The sequence below is a fragment of the Phyllostomus discolor genome, chromosome 12 (genome assembly GCF_004126475.2).
Source record: "Phyllostomus discolor isolate MPI-MPIP mPhyDis1 chromosome 12, mPhyDis1.pri.v3, whole genome shotgun sequence".
Classification (NCBI taxonomy): Eukaryota; Metazoa; Chordata; class Mammalia; order Chiroptera; family Phyllostomidae; genus Phyllostomus; species Phyllostomus discolor.
Window position 1 is genome coordinate 48263210 of NC_040914.2, and position 20265 is coordinate 48283474.

The 20265-nt window shown below is 64.9% G+C and overlaps 1 protein-coding gene across 1 annotated transcript in view; it reads right to left on the reverse strand.

The window, feature by feature from the left end:
- Positions 1-1974: 1974 nt before the first annotated feature.
- N4BP1 (NEDD4 binding protein 1) overlaps positions 1975-20265 on the reverse strand; it is a 30844-nt gene continuing 12553 nt past the window's right edge. Inside the window, exons 2-7 of the mRNA XM_028501978.2 lie at positions 15255-16897; positions 10092-10222; positions 8437-8533; positions 6074-6181; positions 3709-3816; positions 1975-2675 (exon numbers count right to left, since the gene is read on the reverse strand). Coding sequence (XP_028357779.1) covers positions 2333-2675; positions 3709-3816; positions 6074-6181; positions 8437-8533; positions 10092-10222; positions 15255-16897 — 2430 coding nt within the window. The 3' untranslated portion in view covers positions 1975-2332. The remainder of the gene's footprint in view (positions 2676-3708; positions 3817-6073; positions 6182-8436; positions 8534-10091; positions 10223-15254; positions 16898-20265) is intronic.

Genomic DNA, 20265 nt, shown 5'->3' on the forward strand with positions numbered 1-20265 from the left:
CGTGGTGGCAAGTGCGTGGTCACTGGGGGCGGGCACTGAGGCGACGCTCCGCCTCACGCGGGTGCCGACGGCGGGCGGCCCACCTGCACGCCGGGGGGAACAGGGCGCAGGGCAGGGAGGGGAGTGGCAGTGAACGAAGACAGTGCTTAGAGGGGGTCAAGTCAGTCGCCTTACAGGGGCTGAGACACGCAGAGAACAGCACGGTGGTGGCAGGTGAAGCGGCGGCAGCAGCAGCAGCAGCGAGAGCCCGAGTGGCTGAGCGAACGGGTAGGGGGCAACAGGGGGGAGGCCAGGAAGGGGCCTGGTGGGGAGCGCCTGGGTTTCCGGGTGCAGACGGGACTGCGCTGGGGCCGCAGCCCGAGCAGGACAGTCCCCTCCTCCGCTCACAGGCGCACTGGCCGGAGCATGCTGAGCAGCCACCTAGGACCGCCAAGGTGCCTCCTCACTGCTCTCCTAGCCGACAGCCCCCTGAGTCTCGAACCCAGGCCGACAAAGGGTGGACCACCTCCTCCCAGAGGAGAGGCCAGGGCCTGGGGAGAAGGCGAGCATCACCACCCGCTCGCTCTGGGATCCGCCGGCCCGAGCGGCGGACGGCGTCCGCGGAGGATGGTGGCCGTGACCTGCAGGACGCAGAGCCGACGCCCACGGGAGCCTGCGGGCGGGGGCTGGGACGGCCGAGGTAGGTGCGCCACCGAGAAACGATCGTGAGCTCAGCGAGTGCCAAGAGGAGGCTAGGAACAAAAGGAGTCGAAAACTGAGGTTTTAAGTGCTAAATTTAACTAAGCTCGGTGAACTTCAGAAAGCCCTGTGAATCACGTTTCCTGTTATGGCTCATCAAGATAAGGAATTCATGCTTTTCTGTGCTCCCCCTGCTTCGCCTTCTGCACCCTGCCTTCCCACAGGAAGGGGCAGGCGGGGCTCGCTCACACAATTCAAAGATCCAAGGTCAAAGGCCAGAGCCCGCCCAGCCCCCTCGCAGGCGGGCCTGTGGCTGTGGGGCCGCCCGGGTCCTTCTCTGGAACCAAGTCCTAGGTCGGCAGGGCTGCCGCCCGCCTCGGGCCTTCTGCCTCCTGCCTAGCCCGCGGCTGGGCGCCTGCCCCAAAGCAAAAGCCGCCAGCGAGCTCCACGTCGGCTGCTGAAGGCATCCGAGAGAAAAACAAGGGAACTAAAAGTCTAGCCACCTGGAGGGAGCGAGCACCGGGGAGCCACTGGGGAGGGCGAGCCGGCCCGCGGCGGTGGCTGGGGCTGGGGCAGCGCTGGTCCACGGGCGGGCAGGACGCGGGCTGGCGAGGGGACAGGTGTAAAGTACAAAGCCCTTTGAAAGTCCAGAGAACGGGGAGGGTGTCCGGAGGCGCCTGCCCAGGAGAGGACGGCACGGCACGGAGCCTGGGCAACACGGAGAGCGCCGCACTGCGACAGCAGTGCCGAGGGGGCTCACGGGAGGGCGCGCGTGAGGACGCCAGGGACGACACGGGGGCGCGCCCCCGTGGAAGCCACTAAAGCTATTTACTGGCTGGGGTCATTCTGGAAATAGAAAACCGTTTTTTGGCAAAGCTGCACGAAGTTCCCACGGGCTGTCTCCCACGGCTGTGGACACAAGATGACCCTAACAATGGGGCTGTTGGCTCAGCTTCCTCGCTGCCCACCGTGACCCTCCGAGGCCGAGAGCCGGCATCTGGAGTCGAGTCGAGTCGGGGGAGCGTGTCCAGCCCGGCTGGCCGGCCAGAGCTGGGCCCCCACCCACAGGCCCCGCGCCCTGTGCGGGTGGGAGGGGAGAAGGGTGCTGGTGCCCTGTCCTCCCACGGCTGCGCACGAGGTGCCACCTAGTGGCACCCAGGCCACACGCACCAGCGGCTCGGGCGAAGGACCCCACAGGAGCAAGGCCGAGGACTCCCGCGGACTCTGACTCTGGGGGAGGGCGGGGGGGGGCGCCCACACTTCCTGAGGGGGCGGGACATAGTCATCGCAAGAAAATATACCGTAAGAAGTCCTGCTTTCCCTGAGAAAGCAGCTCTTCTTTTTTTTTTTTTTATTTAGAAAGGCTAATTATATCCATTTGTCAATATTTTCAGCTTTAAGGAAAATAGTTTAAAAAACATAAAAATGTCAATACACTCAAGAGTAACTGCTATTAAACAGTTCTGAACAGGCAGAAAATGTAGACTTTCCTTTTACAGAAAATGTTAAATCCGTAATAGCAGCATAATTTATATATAGAAAAGAGCTGGCTTTGAGAACCCAGGTTTCCATACACAGACCCCGTCTTCCCCGGTACAGACGACAGCGTCCCACCGGGAGGTGGGTGTTCACATTGCGCCGCCCGCGCCGGCCCTCAGTCCAGCACCATGGCCGAGAGCGCGTTCAGGTCTTTCATGTACGGGTGGGCCGCCAGGATCTGGTCGATCTTCAGCCTCTGCTCCGAGCCCGGGAAGATCTTGAGCAGGGCCTCGCGCAGCTCGCCGGTCTCGGCGGGGGACCGCTGCGCGGGCAGGGGCAGGCCCTGCGGGAGGCCGGGCAGGAGGGGGAAGCGGGGCTGCGGCGGGAGCCAGTGGCCGGGCGGGGCACCCTGACCCCGCGCCGGGGGCTGGTGGCCGGTGCCGGCGGCCGGGACGCCGGGGCCCCTGAAGCCGGGGTCGCACACGCCCGCGCTCGGCAGGGTGGCGAGCAGGGTGTCTCTGCGAACAGAAGGAAACGAGTCCGGTGAGTGGGGCTGTCGGGCGGACGAGAGGCCCTCCCGCTGCCCCCGAGGTCGGAGGGCAGGACTCAAGACCCCCGAGGTCGGGGCAGGCAGGTCCTCCAGAGGAGCTTTCACCGGGCCTGCTGCTGCGAGGTCCCCCCCCCCACCCCCCCCCGCAGCCCGGCTGCACACCCTGGCGCCTCCCCCACACAGTGAAGCCCGAGGGCTCCCAAGGGGAATGACTGCCGAGACCAGGAAGGCGGAATCGCACTGGTCCCCTCCCCCAGCCCCAGCGAGGGTCTCCCCCGGGGGTGGGAACGCCCCGCTGAAAGGTGTTCCCGCCCCGCAGGCCGGGGGGCTGCCCGTTTCGGCTCCGAGAGACAGCAGGCCCGCCGGGGGGGTCACAGGCCCGCCGGTCAGGCACAGAGGACACCGCCGGGCCCCATGCCCAGCACCTGAGCATTCTGGGAAGAGAAACAACACTAGCACTGAGTCAAAAACAAAACAAAAACCCAAACAAAAAACCCAAACCACGAGAAAGAAAACGGAAAGTTTCAAACCAGTTTCAGAAATGTGCAGAACACTGGCCTCTCCATGGGGGGGGGCGGGGGGGAGGGGTGTGGGCAGAGAGTCTGGCTGGCTCCCCGGGCGGTGATTCCCGGCAGAGGACTGTGCGTGCGAACATGGGGGACACCCAGGCGCGCACGCCGCGACTCAGCGGCCCCGCTAACAAGTGACCGTCAGCCAAACCTGCTCCGCCTCCGCAGACCCACAGGGAAGGCCCGGCCCGCACCCCCTGGGTCAGGACCAGCAAGACCGAAACCGAAGGACCACAGCGCAGGTTTGGTCTCTGGAGGGGGCTCGCCTGACTGGTTTCCACCGGCACAGCACCAGAACCCAACACCTGAGGCGCTTTCTAAAAAGGGAAACGCCAGCCCGGGCCCCGGAGACGGCGCCCGCCCGGGAAAGGTGGACAGAGAGGACAGAGAGAAGCCGGTGCGCCCGCGAGCGGCCCCGGAAAAGGACACTACCTGAGGGGCGCGTCCTTCCGCAGGAAGTCTTCCAGCCGGGGCCCACTCCTGCCCAGGGGGTCGTCGGGGACCATGAAGATGTCCCCCACGAAGGTGTACTGCAGCAGCCTGCAACAGAGGGGGGCGGCGGGGCTGGGGGCGCTGACTCCGGCTGCGGCCCCCGGGCACCAGCAGCCGTCAGCTTCCCGGGAGACAGGCACCTCACAAACCACAGGGCTGCTCGCTGCCCACAGGGCAAAGGCACACCCACGCCCCGCCCTTTCCATGTCTCCCCCAGACGCACAGGAGGGTGAGGAGCTGTAGGGCTGGCTCCCCACCTCTCACAGAGACTTCGGGTTTCCCCTGGGCCCGGGACGCAAGCAGCCACCGTCAGCGTGACCGTCAGCGTGACCTTCAGCGTGACCTTCAGCGTCCCTTTAAAGAGCAAGCCTCACAGACGCAGCTCAGGACGCAGAGGTGCGCAGTACAGGGCCCGATTCTGGGCAGCCGTGTCCGCCGAGAACCGCCCGGGGCGGCCTACAGGAAGTCACAGCGGGGGTGAGCGGAAGCCAGCAGCCCCGGGCCAGCCGCAGGGCCGGCTTGCACTCCCGCCCGGGATGGGGGCTCTGATGGTCCTTGCGAGGCGAAAACGCATCCAGTAACTAACTCTTACCCGGGCACTGGTGTCATTTTTGTATAATCCCCTTGTGATTAGCAAAATGCAAGTATCAGACACGGGGCAACTGTGGAACCGGCCGGGCGACCACCTAGGCATGCCGGCTCGCGCAGAGCCGGTGGCACGCTCGTCCACGCTCCGAGGGCCACACGCATGCTCACCCCGGCACGCCGCAGGCCCTGCGTTTGGTTGTCAGTCACTGGTCATCTGGACCTTCGTCCTGGAGGCCCGAGCACCCGGACCCTCGGGCAGCTGGGCACGATCAGGGCATCACCACCACCACCAGACTCAGAGCCGGCTCGCTCGGCCCCGACTGTGCTTTGGGTGGCGTTCCAGCACGTTCTCGGTGCGGAGGGGTAGCCCAGGGTGAAGTGCTCTCCCTCCCCTCAGAGGTGGGCCCGTCTGCATGGCACCCCAGTTACTGAGCCCGAGCAGGACACTGGTTTTAAGCAGCATATATTCTGGTCACTCAGGGGCCCAGAACACAGCTCTCACAGAGCTGCGGTCCTCACCCCCGACCCCTGGCTCCCAGCTATGGACACCCTCCGACTCCCCGCGTGGGGAGGGCCTTGTGATGGCCACGAGGCGACTTCCGGAAGCGCCCAAGGTGAAGGCCGGCCACCAGGAGACACGACCACCGGAGGGGACGGGGCTTGGGGGGGGGTAACCAGCCAGCCTGCTCATGCAGCTCCCAGAGACCCCCGCAGTGACAGCAGGGTGCTCGGAGGGGCCCGGAAACTCCCGCCCCTCTGCACGTCCTGCCCTGCCCATCGCTTCCCCTGCCTGCTCCTGAGTCACACGCTTTTACAATAAACCGGAGATCTGATGCCCTGGCTGGTGTGGCCCAGTGGACAGAGTGTCGGCCTGCAAACCAAAAGGTCGCTGGTTCACTTCCCAGTCAGGGCTCATGCCTGGGTTGTGGCCCAGGTCCCCAGTTGGGGGTACCTGAGAGGCAACCAGTTCACTCCCTCTTTCTCCCTCCTTCCCTCCCCTCTCTTAACAATACATACATAAAATCTGAGGTTCGTGGGCCACCCCAAGGAGGGGCTGTGGGACCCTCCCATCTATAGCCAGTTGGCCAGCAGTGCAGGAGACAATGGGGACTTGCAATGGCATTCTGAGCTGGAGAGGGTCTTCGGGACCTGGCTGGCGAGAAGCCTGGGCTGGCGACGGGGGTCTGAACATGTGTGTTTGCGGGGAACGAGGGGAAGCCTCGGCTGTGGGGCCGGTGCTCCCTGCGGGTAGATGGCATCTCTAGGGGCCGATTTCCCGGACACCCTGCTGGGGGCTGAGAACTGTGTGCAGATGTGGGGGGGCCCGGCCTCACACACTCCAGCTGGAGTCAGACCCAGGAGCCCGGCCTACTCATGGCCGAGTCAGCACGGGGCCCAACGGCCTGCCGACGCCTCCCCCGGCACCTGGAGGCCGTGCCCGCTGCACCTGCAGGTGCAGAGGGGATGGCACAGACACACGGAGGCGTGTCCTCCCCGCTGACAGGGACCCTGGCCCCCACAGCGTCCCCCTGCACCTGCCGGCTCCGCTGCTGGGTCCTGCCACTCAGCTGGAGGGACCGGGCCCCCTGCGGTGCCGGCCACTCTGGTGTCCCCGTCGTGCTCCCTGCAGGGCCGCGGCGAGCACAGGACAACATGCAAACACAGCCCGTGGCGAGCGATGGAGTCATCCCAGCAAGGACAGAGGAGAAACCGCTACCTTTTCGTGATGATTTCTCTCCAGGAGATGGACTCAGTCACGAACTCTCTGAAGTTGTCGTTCGTTACAATGATGCCCCCGGTCTTGTCCGCCAGGTGCAGCAGAAACCTGCGGAGACAGGGCAGAGGTGACCGCGGGCAGGCGGGCGGCGCCGCACGGGACCACGGGGCCCTCCTCGCCGGGCGCCAGGCCGGTCACGCCCTTGCCGGCAGCAGGCCAGCCGGAAACTCGAACCGCCTCTGAAATCGCCGCGCGGTTGTGAAGGGAGACCCGGCTCTCGCACCGCATTCACACGGTTCTAGAAGCTGTGTCTCGCCAGTCGGCCCCCCTCCCCCGCCCCGGCTGAGGACGGCACGTCCAGAGCTCCCACTCGGTCTTCCAAGTCACGGATCCACTCAAACCCAGCGGATGAAGGGGTACACGCCCCGGCCGGTGCGGCTCAGTGGGCTGCGTGCTGGCCCGTGACCCGAAAGGGCGCCAGTTCGATTCCCAGTCAGGGCACGTGCCTGGGCTGTGGGCCAGGTCCCCAGTGAGGGGCGCTCAAGAGGCAACCACACATGGATGTTTCTCTCCCTCTCTTTCTCCTTCCCTCCCCTCTGTCTAAAAGTAAATAAATGAAGTCTCTGTAAAAGAAGATGCATGGCGATAAAAAAATAAAGGGTCTGAGTTAAGCAGTGGCACGAGCTCTGTGTCGTGCGGGGAGTGTCCGTGCTCAAACCCTCTCAATGAGAGATCTGGGAGGACAGTGCAAGGTTGCTGGTTTCTGGTTTCTGTTTGTTTTAATCCTCACCTGAGGACACGTGTACTGATTCTAGAGAGAGAAGAAGGGGGGGGGGCGGAGAGAAACATTGATTGGTAACCTCCCCTGTGTGTTCCCACCAGGGATTGAACCGCAACCAAGGTACGTGCCCTGACCAGGGGTCCAACCCATGACCCCTTGAGGTGTGGACGACGGCACCCGTCTAGGGCAGCACAGAGATGATGGACAAGCAGCTGAACGAGCCCCTGGAGCCACAGGCACGGACAGCTACTACTTCGCTAGTGGTCCAGTGTGTTCAAGGGGTTAAAGAACACGAAAACAAGCCCCACCAGTTTCAGAGACCTGAGCAAACCTTGGAAAGTGAACGGGACTCAGCACTTGGACTCATCAGTGAGCACTTCACAAGGTGCTTCTAACTGGCACGGGTGGTGAGTGGCGCCGTTCGCCCAGAGGAGCTGAGGGCGCTGGGCCGGACTGCCGTGTGCCCGTGCCCCGGGGCGGGGCCTGCACCCCTGCCCCTCCAGGCCCAGGGGCCACCGCAACGGAGGGCTGCTTCCGAGGGCCGGTCCCCGCTTGCCGGCTGCAGTTGTGTGCGTGTGTGTGGGGGGGGTCCTGGGGCCCCTCGGGCCTGTGAGCCCTGCTGCCCGCCCTGCCACCTGACCCCCCAGGGTCCCCCTCTCCCCGCGCCCTCCCCCGGAGGGTTCCCTCAGCTCCCTCCAGTGCTGCAGGGTGAATGAGGGCTGTCCTCTCCGAGCCCCCTTCTTACCCACTTGGTGCCACCAGGAGCTTGGGTTCCAAGCTACACCCAGTCCCCGGTGGGGGGCGTGTTCGGGGCGGGGGCACTGAGGCAAACCTGCTAGGGCTGTAAGTGGCGCAGGCCAAAGGTACACACAGAGGTGACCGCAGGACCGGCAGCCACCACTGGGGTTTCTGCAGACACTACAGGCTCGCTCCTGCCGGCTCGGCCCCCGAGGGTGGGGCACGGGTCTGCGGGCCACCGGTCGGGTCTGGGCTCCGCTGCAGGCGGAGGCGGCTCAGCACAAGAAGTGGGTCTGAGTCGTGCGCCCCAGGGGGCCTGCCTGGTGCTGGGCGAAGCTTTCAGAAACAAACGTAAAGGGGGTACAGAGGCTGCACTGGCTCCCGCTTTCTGAGCGACACCCCAGCCTGCGGACGCAGCTTCTTCCCAGGGCCCCCCACCCCTGTCAGCCGAGGCCCCCCCCCACTGCTCGGAGGAGACACTGGGGGCGCGGGCACGGAAGTGGCCGAGAGGTGGGCAACGCTTGAGAACCAAGGAAGCCGAGACAAAAAATGGTACTTTTCTCAAGCACCAAAAAAGGCTGTAATCCAATACCTGCTTTTCCCCATGGATTCCCAGTTGTGTTTTACTTAAAAAGACCGAGAAATTCCAACAGCCCACTTGGAAAGTTCCTACACCCGAACAGCAAAGGTGATTAAATACGCACAGTAGTGACCGCACACGAGAAAGCTCGCCGCCCCACCAGGCGCAGCCAGTCCCTCCGGGACGGGGTCTGGGCGGCGCGCCCGGGAGCGGGCGCTGGCTCCTCCCACCCGCCCGCCCCAGCACGGGACGCGGCCTTCATACCTGTCGTCATGGGAGGCAATTCTCTCTCCAAAGACCATCCGAGCGGGAGTCAGAGACAATATTCCGAGCTCCTGGAGCTGGGTTAAGAAGTGCTGTTCTGTTTACGGAACAAGTTGGACACACATTCAGACAAAGACTGTCTTCCCGCCGTTTAAGTAAGCGAATGCACCCCAGATGTTTCACGTGGAGACTGGGGGGGACCCCTGGTTCTGCCGACTCGGGCAGACTGTGTCGCTAACTCACTGGAGGGAAAATCAAGCAGAACACGGACTAAGGCAAATGCAACGTAAAAACGGACAAGCAATTTTCGAACGTAAAAAAGTCCCGCTTGTCGGCCTCTTGAAGGAAGCAGAGGGAGCCACACACCTGCACGCGAGAGCCCTACTGTCGAGGACTTTCGGACGGCCACGTGACAGGCAGCGGCGGACGTGGGTGACGGCCGAGCCCCGTCGGGCCGGGGAGAGTGACGGGAGAGGCAGCGGGAGGACCCACTTGCTCGCTGCTCTGCCGGGGCCCCACGAGGCCCGCGGGGCCCCGCCGAGAGCTACTCCGGGGCTCCCTCTGGTCGCCGCCCAGCCACGCGGCCGCTGGGGGGCACGTCTGCGGACTCGCACGGGGGCGTCCTGACAGAGGGGCCGGAGGGCCAGAGCCACACTCCGGAAGACCAGTCACGGGCAAAACAGCAGCCCACGGCTCAGGGCCTGCGCCCCCGCACCTGCCCGTGTCCCAAGGGTGCCCCGCACGGGTTCGCACGCCTGCGCCCACACAGGGCCTCACTGCCCTGGCCTCGAGCAGTGAGTCAGGCCCACCGGACTCGCCCGGGGCGACTGGCCGAAGGGACTACGGCTCCAGGGCCTGCCCTGCCCGCTGGCACCCGCTGGGCGGGAAGCTGCCCCTCGGGGAGCACAGGCACCCGCCCCCCGTGCAGCAGGGGCCCAGGGGGACTTCCTGGTCAGTGCGGTGGGCAGGTCCTGCCCTCCCCTCCTGCCCCCCAATCTACTGTTCCTCTCTGGGCGCTCAGGTCCTTCGGGGGGAGCTGCCCGAGAGGGCCCTCCCACGGGGCTTCCCTCCCCAGCCGGGCGACAGTCCGCCGCGAGCTTCTCTCGACTCGGCGTTCCGAGGTCCATGCCGAGTTCAGGCCGTGTGCACGGCCCGAGGGTCGGCCCTGCAGAGCCGAGCGATTCGCAGAAACTCTTTGTATCAGCAGTTCAGCAGCCCATCAAAACGTTCTGTTTCAGGGCCCCAAATTTATCAAGTGACCATTTTAAAAAATAGCACTGAAAGAAGCATTATGGGAAAGGGCGAGGTCTGACTTGATGCGCCACCGAACTGCACACCGGACACCCCAAGGCTTGTTTTGTTAAGCAGCGTCGCCCCAGGACACTCACTAAACCAGCGGCAGGAACCCAGGTTAATGGAGGGATGAAAGGTCAGGAGGTCTTCGGAAAACTTTTGGGCCACAGAAGGCACTCTGGCATGACCCCCCGCAGAGATTGGGGGGGGTGGCCGCGCCTCACCCCAGCACCCCTCCCCCTCCCGCCCTCCCCTCTGCGGGGGCTTTCACGGGGGCGACACGCCCGCCACTTCCTCCGCAAAGCTGCTGCCTGTGCCCCAGAGGGTGTGCGCTGCAGCCACCAGCCACCTCCCCGCCTCACCTGTGACGTTGGGGTCGCGCCGGGTCCTCCACTGGGGCACGAACACGGTGATGTTCCTGTTCCCCAGCTTCCAGAAGTACTCGACAGCGATGGCAATGCCACGGCAGGAGAAGAACCTCTTCAGGCCGTGGCTGTGGGGGTGACAAGACGGTTCGGGTTCAGGCGGGAGCGGGTGCGGGGGCCTACCACTTGCCCCCACACTGTCTACTCCTGGGCTGCAGCGCAGAGCCCACAGAGCCCACTCGACAGCCCCCTGCCTGGTGCCCGGCCTCTGGGAGCCTTCCACGGATTCCACCAGGAGGCCTGTCCCTGATGCCGAGGGGGCCAGGAGCTCCCCAAGGCCGGCACCCCCCCCCCCCCCCCCCCGAGCGGAGGGACAGACCCAGGAGGCGGGGCGGAGGAGCAGACCGGCGGCGGGAAGAGGTCTGCTCGAACAGGCGGTGGACCAGCCAGGGCAGAGGGGCTAAAACACGCCCTCTGTCCCAGAGTCTGGTAACAAATTTTAAAAGAAACAAGAAAAAATATTTTACATTTTATTCTCTGGCAGTTAAGTGCAAGTGAAGGTTGAAGAAATGTTTGAAGTTTTGTCAGTGGCAATCCGTCCGCTGACCCGTGAGATGAGAAAGAAACCCGCCCCCCCCGCCCCCGCAACCGCGCCGCTCCGCCCTGCTCCGGGGTCACCCGCGTGCTGGGGACACGACCCCCTGCACCTTCAGGCCTGTCTCCCCTCCCAGCCAGGGGATCCGCCCCGTCAGCTCTCGGCCCCAGGTCTCGGGCAGACCCAGCGTCTGGCTGCACCCTGCCGCCCCGCACACCTGACTAGTCAGAAGGGGTCTCTGGGTCTGGGCCTGAGGTCCCGCCTTTCCTCAGGCCGCTCTCCCGCAGCAGACCCTCACACCTGCCCTGCCCCTCCCTTCAGGGGACTCGGGACCCAGCCTCCCCCCCACCCCCGCAAAGTGCTGTCCTGCCCTGCGCCCCCAGACACGGGGCCCAGGGAGGCGACCAGAAGGACACAGCCCGGGAGGGACATGGCCACGTGCCCAGGTGGTGCTGCCAGAGGGCGGGTGAGCCGGCGTCTGACTCGGCCCCCTCCCCCGGTGCCAGGGCCCTTCCTGGGACCCCACAGCGGGACCGCCCCACCGTGGGACTGCCCCCAGGGACCCGTGCTCTCGTGGAGGAGGAGTGGGCCGGGTGCGCGGCAAACATCCAGCGACCAGAAGGGCGCCCGGAAGCGCCGTTTGGAGGCTGGAGCCTCGGTGGTCCTCGGTGAGCCGAGGGTGCGGGCCCACACAGGCGTGGGCGGGCTCACCCGGGACACACGCATGCACCCACTCCTGGTGAGAAAACCCAGGAGCATCAAAAACAGGGCAAGAAGGTAGCAATGGGACATTTGTTACAGGAAGACAAACTAGAGGTAGTTTTTACAGGGGAAAGGGGTCTCTTTTTAAGTTTTTAAAGGAACAAACCACTCTAACGGCATCGCAGCCGGCACGGGCCTGCCGCAGACGAGGTCACGGCAGCCTGGCAACACCAAGCCGCTTCTGGCGCCCCGAAGAGCCTCTCGCGGAGCACAGACACCCACCCAGCAAACACAGCCAGGCGAGGAAACCGAGTGGAGTGGACCCAACCGCTCGATGAGTGGACCTCAAAACACTCCGGGGGGTCCGCCCTGCCCCAGCCCCCGCCGTGACTCAGAGGCCGACCGCGCGCCCCTCCACAGCGACACCCCCGCGCGGAGGGGCGCGGGCACCAGGCTGTCTCCCGCCCGGGAGCAGACAGTCCCCCAGAAGGAAGGGTGTCCGAAGCGGAAAGGAGGTGGGTGACAGATGACAGAGAACTGATAAAAGCCGGTGACGGTCACAGAGCCAGACAGGGCAGTGTGGGGCAACAGTAAAAATCCCTTTCTGAGCTGCCCAGGAAAGAGGAATTTCCTCCCACGGCCCCCACGTCAGCGAAAGCAGCCCTGGAACCCCAGCCCAGAGAGACCGGCGGGAGAACCGGCGGGAGAACCGGGTGACACGCACGGTTCTGGCACGAGGAGGGGCGCCCCCGGAGGAGGCAGGCGCCCTCCCGCCGCGAGCAGTTCCCACTGGCCCGGCCTCTGACTCACTGGCAGCGCCGAGGGGAACCCCGGCCCAGGCCCGCCCCTCAGCAGTGCGCCGCGGGCGCCGGGGTTTCTCACGCTGTGTGCGAGCGGCAGACCCCGTGCCGCGGGTGCGGAGACCAGGGCTCTGCAGAACCCGGGGGCGGGTGGGGTTCCGAGAACCTCTTGCTTAAGGTTAAGGACTCCGGTTTCCATTTTAACCGCTTCCCCAGCGGCGGGGTCGGACACACCAGGCCAGCTCAGCGGGGCGCCAGCCGCTCACAGCGCTGTGCTCAGGGGGCCCCCGGGGCCCGAGGACCCCGCCCCGAGTCCCAGGGGCAGCACAGGCCCGAGGCGCGCCCTGTGAACCAACCAGGTCCCGGACCAGGTCTTTAAGCCGTTTTACAGCCTGTGCCTCACAGGTGGCTTTCGCGTCCCAGAACTGTCGCGAGGTTTGTGCTTTCAAAGATGAAGCGCAGCACCTGACACCAAGAGTTTCGGCTTTAAGATCCCCAATGCTCGCTGAATTAAACGTGTGGCCTCAGCGACCGTTTAACCTAAAACGATCCCTCATTTTAATGGCAAATCCTAAGTGGGTGGTGAAAAGTCATTTCACAAAGCCTGGTCTCCAGCAACTTCCTCTTCTCTTCATTCCCTCGACAGGCTGCCCCCGGCCAGGCACCGCCCCGCGCGGGCGCTGGCTCCGGGGCGGCTCGGGCGCACGGACGCGGCCGTGCTCCGCGGAACAGACGGGCGAAGGACAGCCACGCTTCCCGCGGGAACAGCTCATCCAGGGTGAGGGCCGACTTCTCCCCACTTCTGCAGAGTTTGAGGCGAGACGCACACGACAAAACCACCGTGTCTGAGGCGAACGACTCGCCGCACCCAGGACCTCACTCGTTCGCACAGCTACCACCTACACCTCGTCCCCAATGCGGCATCGCTGCGAAGCGGAACCCCACACCCAACGGGCCGTTTGTTTCCGGAATGCGTTACTGTTAATTGCTGATGTCCCCAATCAATCCACATCAAACTGTGATCCTGTTTCCTTGTAGCAGCGGTGCTTTTACCCTTGGGCATCTGTGAACCCCAAGACAACCGACGGCCTCCCAAGCAGTCGGGTCTCACAGAGACGAACACCATCAGCTGGCGGCGGCCCTCCGGCACGGGTCCGGAGGGGGTCCAGGGGCGGCACTGCGCCGTGGGTGCACAGCAACACGGGGGTGGGGGTGGGGGTGGGCTGTCCCCGGATGGGCGGGGGAGACGCCGGGCCCCCGGGGGCAGATGTGCAGAGCGTCCAGCCAGGACAGACCGCCCGCCCCAAGTCCCGGCTGCCACCCCGCTGAGAGCTGAGAAGTAGCGACTGCTCCAGAAAGGCCTTAAGAAGAGCGTCATCGTCACCACTGTCACCGCCGCACCAGCCTCCACTCCTTCCATGGGCCGGTCTGGGGCGTCTCCCCACACACAGATGAGTGGGGGGGGGCCCTGGCCACTCCCAATCAGGACCTATGGGTCACACCGCTCGGCTCCGGCGCCCAGCTCGGGCGGGCCGACCCCAGCTGCCCTGTGCGCTCGACCTGGAGGCTGTGCCCCCCCCAGGGGGCCGCCCACAGAGGAGGCGCAGCGACGGCACACAGTGCTGTTCGGAAACGGAGACGGCACATGCGCCTTTTCACTGCCTCTCCTAACTTTAACGTGGAACGCTGGCTCTTCCTTCAGCAAAGAATAGCATCAATAATTCGTTCAAAAAATAAAACTCAAAAGAATCCACTTATTTTACAAGCAAACATTAAAATATTTGCAGATGAAGTGACACAGCTGAGCCAATGGCCTGGGAGGAAGGCAGCCGGTGGGGGAGGGGAGAAATGGCTGAACCGTGGCCACAGACGGGCCGGCGCAGACGGGCCGGGAGCCAGAGCGACCACCCTGCCCGGGCGACCGGCCCGCCACAGGCACCCCAAGTGCACCCGACACGGGGTTGCCTGTGCCCCGTGCTACCTTCTTGTGCAGTTACCTGAAAGTGCTGCCGATTTAACAACACAAACACACACCTGAACACACACATCTCAACAGTAAAGCTCATGTGCAATCTCACCGAGCACCCCTATGAGACGAGGGTGTGAGTGAATCTCTCAGCACCCCCCGCCCCCCCCAACACAACCCCCGCAAAGAGGCCGCAGAGACCTCAGCCATTCAGAGAACCGCCGCCGCCCCCTGCTCCGGCCCACGCCCGGGCGCCCCTTCCCTGAAACGCAGGCCTCCACGTCCGCAGAGTGATGACTCCCTAAACGGGCAGGGAGACCTCCCGGCCAGTCGCCGGCCGAACCGCTGTGCTGAGCCTGTCCTTCAGGAGGGGGAGAGGAGAGGCGACAGACCTCAGCGGCAAGGGAACCCAGCAGGCCGCAAGCTGCCCCCGGCCAGGGGCTGCCGCCCCCTTCCCGGCCGCCGGGCTGAACAGCCCCTCACAGAAGACAGCGGGGCCCCCGGCAGGGGTAACACAGGCCATACAGAAATGACCCCTTGGCTGTCTCTACTAAACACACACACAGGAACTCCCGCGCGAGCAGAGGCCCACGAGGGAGCTCGTGCTGACGAGGCTCCTCAGGACGCAGACCGCGGCCCTCCATCAGCGCAAGTGAGCGGAGCACATCGCTGTGGCCGCCCAACGAGGACCGAAAACTCCTTTTGCCTTCAGCTCCACCCTCGCGCCCCGACCCTGGTGGCAGCCACGGTATTGAGAACCTCGTGGCTCTCGAGTCTCTGTCCGCACTGCGCACCACTGGGCGACGCCACGTGGAAAGACGAACTGGCTGTGCTCTCCTGCCCCCCCCCCCCCCGGAGCGTGGGCTCCCCGGGGGGAGTGAAGCGCATAGCTCTAGAAGACGGATGGACGACAGAGCTCTGCCGGCCAGCTGTGCCCGTGCCCCCACCCCCACCCCCGCCCCCGGGCGAGGCCAGGACCAGCCCAGCAGACCCTGGGCGCACGGCTCCTACAAATGCCCGAGACTCTGGGACGCGGCCCGGGCCCCAGTGGACACCGCACCCGGCGGGCAGGGCAGGGCAGGGCAGGGCGCACTCACGTGATGGCGACGTTGCTGCCGTCGATGACGATGTGCTTCAGGTCGGTCCTCCCCGGCTCGTTCTTCAGCTCCAGCTTGTAGGGCACTCTCAGGGTGTCGCGAAACCTCTGCACGCCCGTCACCGAGCAGTCCATGTGGTCGGCGGCCGAGGGGGACAGCGGGGGCCGCGGCGCCGGCGGGGAGAAGGCCTGACAGTTCGGCTTGGACTGGGGAGTGCCGCCGGGGCGGCCCTCGGAGGCGGACTTCAGAGCGTTTGGGAGCGAGGGCTCCCCCTGCTGCCGCAGGCCGTTCTCGGGGAACGCGGGAACCCTGGGCTGAGGGCCCGACATCCCTCTCGAGACAAAGCTGACTTCTTTGGGGCTCGGAGGGGCGACAGAGGGGGCAGGGCCGTCCGTTTCAAGGTCCACGCTCCCCGGGTAGCTCGGGTGCGAGCCCCAGGGGTCTGGTCTCGGCCCCCCGGGTGCTGCTCTGAAAGCGTTGACCTTGCAGTTCGAGGCGCAGGGCTTCGACTCGACCTTGAACGGAGACTGGGGAGACCGGTGCGCCGCACTCTGCTGCGCGTGGGCCTGTGTCTTCTTTGGGGCCGGGTCCCCCGTGGGCCCGTTCCCGCTGCCGCACAGGCCTCTGCCCCCGGCCCTGCTGGTCTCCGGAGACACGGGGCCCGGCGGGAACTCTCTGTCTTCTTGGGACCTTTTATTTTCCTTCTCGATTTCCTCCAGGAGCAGCAACGGCTCGGTGGCTGGCCCATACTCCCGAATGACCTTCTCGACAATCTCCTGGGAATAGCCCATGGTCTTGAAGAAGTTGACCAGGATGTTGTGCTCCATTTCCTCAGTAGTGTCCTTCCCCTCCGGCCCGACAAGGTCAGGGTCGGCAGGCGGGTCGGGCAGGTCGACGGCCGCACTCCCCGCCGAGGCCTTGGTGTCCTGCAGGAGCTCTGCCTCTTGAGCGCTTTCCAGGGAAAACTGCTTCTTCGTGTGCCTTTCTTCCGAGTCGGAGGACCGCCTCTTGTGACACACCCGGCCTCTGCAGAGCGCCTCCGCGTCGGGGGTCAGGCCGTTGATCGGGACAAAGAGCGCGTCCCGGGGCCCAGACAAGACGTCATCCATTTGCTTCGTGAGCTCGGTGACGGGGGAGCCGGCCGTCTTCCTCGCCTCCCGCTGCAGGGCCGCCCCGTCCTCGGGGACTCCATGGGGCTCCGCCTGCTCGGAGTCCCGGGCCGCGTGGGCGGCCGCGGCGTCTCCCGCGTCGAGGAGGCCGCCCTCCCCCTGCGTGAGGGTCAGCAGCTCCTTCTTCAGGGAGGGCGGCAGCAGCAGCAGGTCCATCGTGTAGCTGTCCGCGTGCGCCTCCACAAACTGCTTGAACTCCCTCTTCACCTCCGACTCCCTCTGGCTGCCCGGCAGGGTCTCGTTGCCCTCGAAGAGCTTCACGAACTGCTGCACGTGGCTGCGGGCCATGACCACAGCCTCCGCGCTGCCTCGGATGCCCAGCAGGCCGGTGTCCAGCACGCAGAGGTCGGCGCAGGTGTCCTGGATCAGGCTCCTCAGAAACAGGCTCCGCGCCCCGACGAAGATGCAGTGCATGGCCTTGGGGTAGCACTCCCTCTCCTCCAGCTCGGGCTCGCAGATCCCTTTGATGTACTCCTGCGGGGAGACAGCACACGGGTTACACAGGCTCTTACGACACAGATTTGTGTGTTACCCGAGTGATTACAAATGCCAAAGCGGGGGTGTCCGGCCCGCGGGCCCAGGACAGCTGTGCACGGGGCCCAGCACAAAATCGGAAATTTACTTCAAACATCCTGAGATTTTTTTGTGATTATGTGTCGCAATGCCTTTTATGTGTGTGTGGTCCAAGACAACCCTTCTTCCAGTGCGGCCCAGGGATGCCAAAGGGCTGGACACCTCTGGCCAGAAGCATGTGGGAAAAGGGCCACACTTTCAGTGAAGAATCTCAGGGAACATGTACGAGTTGCTAAGTGCCTTCACAGACCCTGGAAACACGGGTCTGAGCCCAGGAGGCAGGTAGCGCACTCAGCAGTGCACCCTGCGATGCGACCTCAGGGTGGCCACGCCCAGCGTGCAGCGGGGACCCCGTGGCCGGGTGCACGCACACGCAGACAGCACACACACCCCTGCCTGCTGCTTGTCGCTCATCGCCACTGTGACACACTCCAGAGGTGAGACAATCGGGTCAAACAGGTCGCTCCAGAACAAGCCTTGACTTCTGCTTCACTATTGTCATTAGTTTCCAAATAAAACATACTGATTCATTGAAGACATTAAAAAAAAAAAGATTAATTTAGCAAAAAGGTTTTCTAGCTGGCTGGAACAGCATACAACCTATGTAACCTGATGTCTGCGTTCCAGGAGAGGCCAGGCTGCTTAACAAATACCGTCCCGCACACGGAGACCCAGAGGACCCTGGCCCGCACTGCGTTTTAGGGTGTGCCGTCGGGGTGTCTGGGGAGATCTCACACCGAAGGGGCCTGAGCGCCGTGCGGAAGTGTGTGTGAAACGAGCAAGCACGTGCAGCGCACACACGGACAGTGGGACACACCTTGTTAGTGACTCGGGCACGGAGCCAGCTGCCCGCTCGGGTGCCCCAGCCCTCTGTGTGAGGGGATTCCACGAAGCCACGAGTGCCAGGCTCTGACAACAGTGCCCCGCACACTGTCCCAGCTCACAGTGAGCTGAGTAACACCGCCACACTCACACCGCCCGTGAAGGTTTTCTGAACGGGAATCTGCAAGGAGTGAGCCCGGACGCCTGACCCGCTCTCCCGAGTTAGGGCAGCGCCCCCGAAAAGGGCGCGCCACTTCGCCGAGGGACGGAAGCCTGCCCTCCCCCTCCTCCTGCCCCCCGCGCGGCCGCTGCATCAGACACGGAGTACCAGGCACCGTCCCCGCCCCCACCCTGGACGTGCTGGCGGCACCGGCACTGCCGGCGGTGTCGCGGGGACCTCCCGACGGACCTCGCGCCGCCCACCGCTGGTCTGAACCTGCGCCGCATTCGGGCTGTGGGTTGAAGCCTTTCCCTGGAAGTTTGCTTTGGAAACGTTACAGGCTCACAGGAAGTCGCAGAGACAGCACACGGGGATGCTGTGTGCTCCCCACCATTTCCTCGATCGCTGCATCTCAGTCGGCGGCCGTCCCGTGTCAGGACCAGGGACTCTACCTCGCGCAGGGCGTGTGGCCGGTTCTGCGCCCCTTCGCCCCACGTGCACGTGCACACGCCCGAAACACCACTCCGACCCGGACGCGGAGTCACCCCGCCTCCACGGAGACTTCCTGCAAGCCGCCCTCCGCAGTGCCGCTGCCCCCGCTCCGCCCTGCTGCCACCCACCTGCTCCGCCGCCACACCTTCGCGATGTCAAGGACGTCTCGTAACAGATCGAACAGCACGTGACTGCTGAGGTGGGCCCCCTCACTGCACACGCCGCCCCTGAACCCCACCCGTGCCCCGCGCACACCCGCAGTGCACTCCTGCACCCACTGGGCGCTGCTCCCGGGTGTGGGCAGACTGTGGGGTGCACACCGTCTCCCTACCAAGGGGTGCTCTGGCCATGCCTTCACACGTCCGGCTGTGGCGAACAGTCACACACTGGGTGTCAGCGGACTCCCTGCCCCTCCTCTGGGGCCAACGTCCCTGCGGGCAGCTGCCGGTCGGGTGGGAGTGCGCGTGCGGTTCCCCAAAAGGGCCGTGGCCGTGTTCCAGAACAGCCGCGGCCCGGCACCGGCCCACTGGCACGGCGGGTAAGCCTGTCCCCCCACCCCTGCCGGCACCCAGCACTGCCGTCACCCGCAGCTCATGGTGGGCAGCTCCAGCCACCTGTGGTCAGTCCGCAGGGCTCCAGGACCCTCCTCCCCGAGGCGGCACCAGAGGCGTCCAGCAGCCGCTCGCTCACGCCACCCCGGCACGCAGGCACGTGCCATCCACACCCTCACAGGAAGGGGAGGGGTTTCCAGGGAGACCACGCTCGCACGGTTCTCGGCAGAGGGCTGTCCCTGCGGTGGCACTTCAGTACTGTTGTTCCCTCTTCCCCCGCCGACCTTGTGAACACAGCTTTGCCGCGGGTGGGCACGCACGCGTGCCGTGCGTGTGCGTGCAGGAGGAAACAACACAGCGCGGCAGGTCCTCGGGCCGCGCCACCACAGCCCGCGCCGCTCTGTCCCGGCGTCGGCGAGGTGCCGGGGAACGCCGCCCTCGAGCACGTGAATTAGGCCGGTGAAGTCAGTCTCGCCCCACGCCGTCTCACTCCAAGCTGCAGCTGTTCTCAGCCATTTCAGTTCCTGTGCCCTTGCACACACATTTACCAACAGTCTCTCCTGGCAACCCTGCTGAGCGTGCCCCCTGGCGTCAGGGTCACTGCCGTCCGCGGAGCCCTCTGGTGCAGACCCCGGCACGTCCCTCCGGCTCTCTGGCCCTTGCCCTCTCTCATCGGTGTTTCACGGTGCCGGGCACGCAAGCCCGAGGCACACCTGCCAGTTTCACAACCTGGCACTCCGATTCCGGAGTGGCTGGGCACGGCGCTGGGTTCCGACGCTGGCTTCCACGTGCTGTTAGTAAGCACACACACAACTGACCCTGTGCACCTATCACGTACCTTGGGACCTCGCCGCACCTACTTCTAGTTCCAGCATTTTCCCCTGCAGGTTCCTTGGGATTTTCTACTCAGACAGTCACCTCCTCCACCCTCCTGTTCCCTGGTCTACAAGCCTGCTCCTTTACTTTCCTGCCTCACGGCGCTAGTCGGCTCTCTAGCACCGCTCTGGGGAGCCGCGGGGACGGCCGGCACGCTGGCCTGGCTGCTCGCCCGGAGGCAGGGAGCCTCCAGTCTGATGCCACCAGGTGCGCCAGACTTTCAAGCAGACGCTCTCTGTGGTGCTGAGGAAGTCGTCCCGGACGCCACTCTTTCAGGACCGTGAACTTGAACGGGGACTGAAACTTGCTACACACTTCACTGCACCAGCCGATGCAGGCGTGGGGTTCACCTCCTGAGCTCGGTTCCA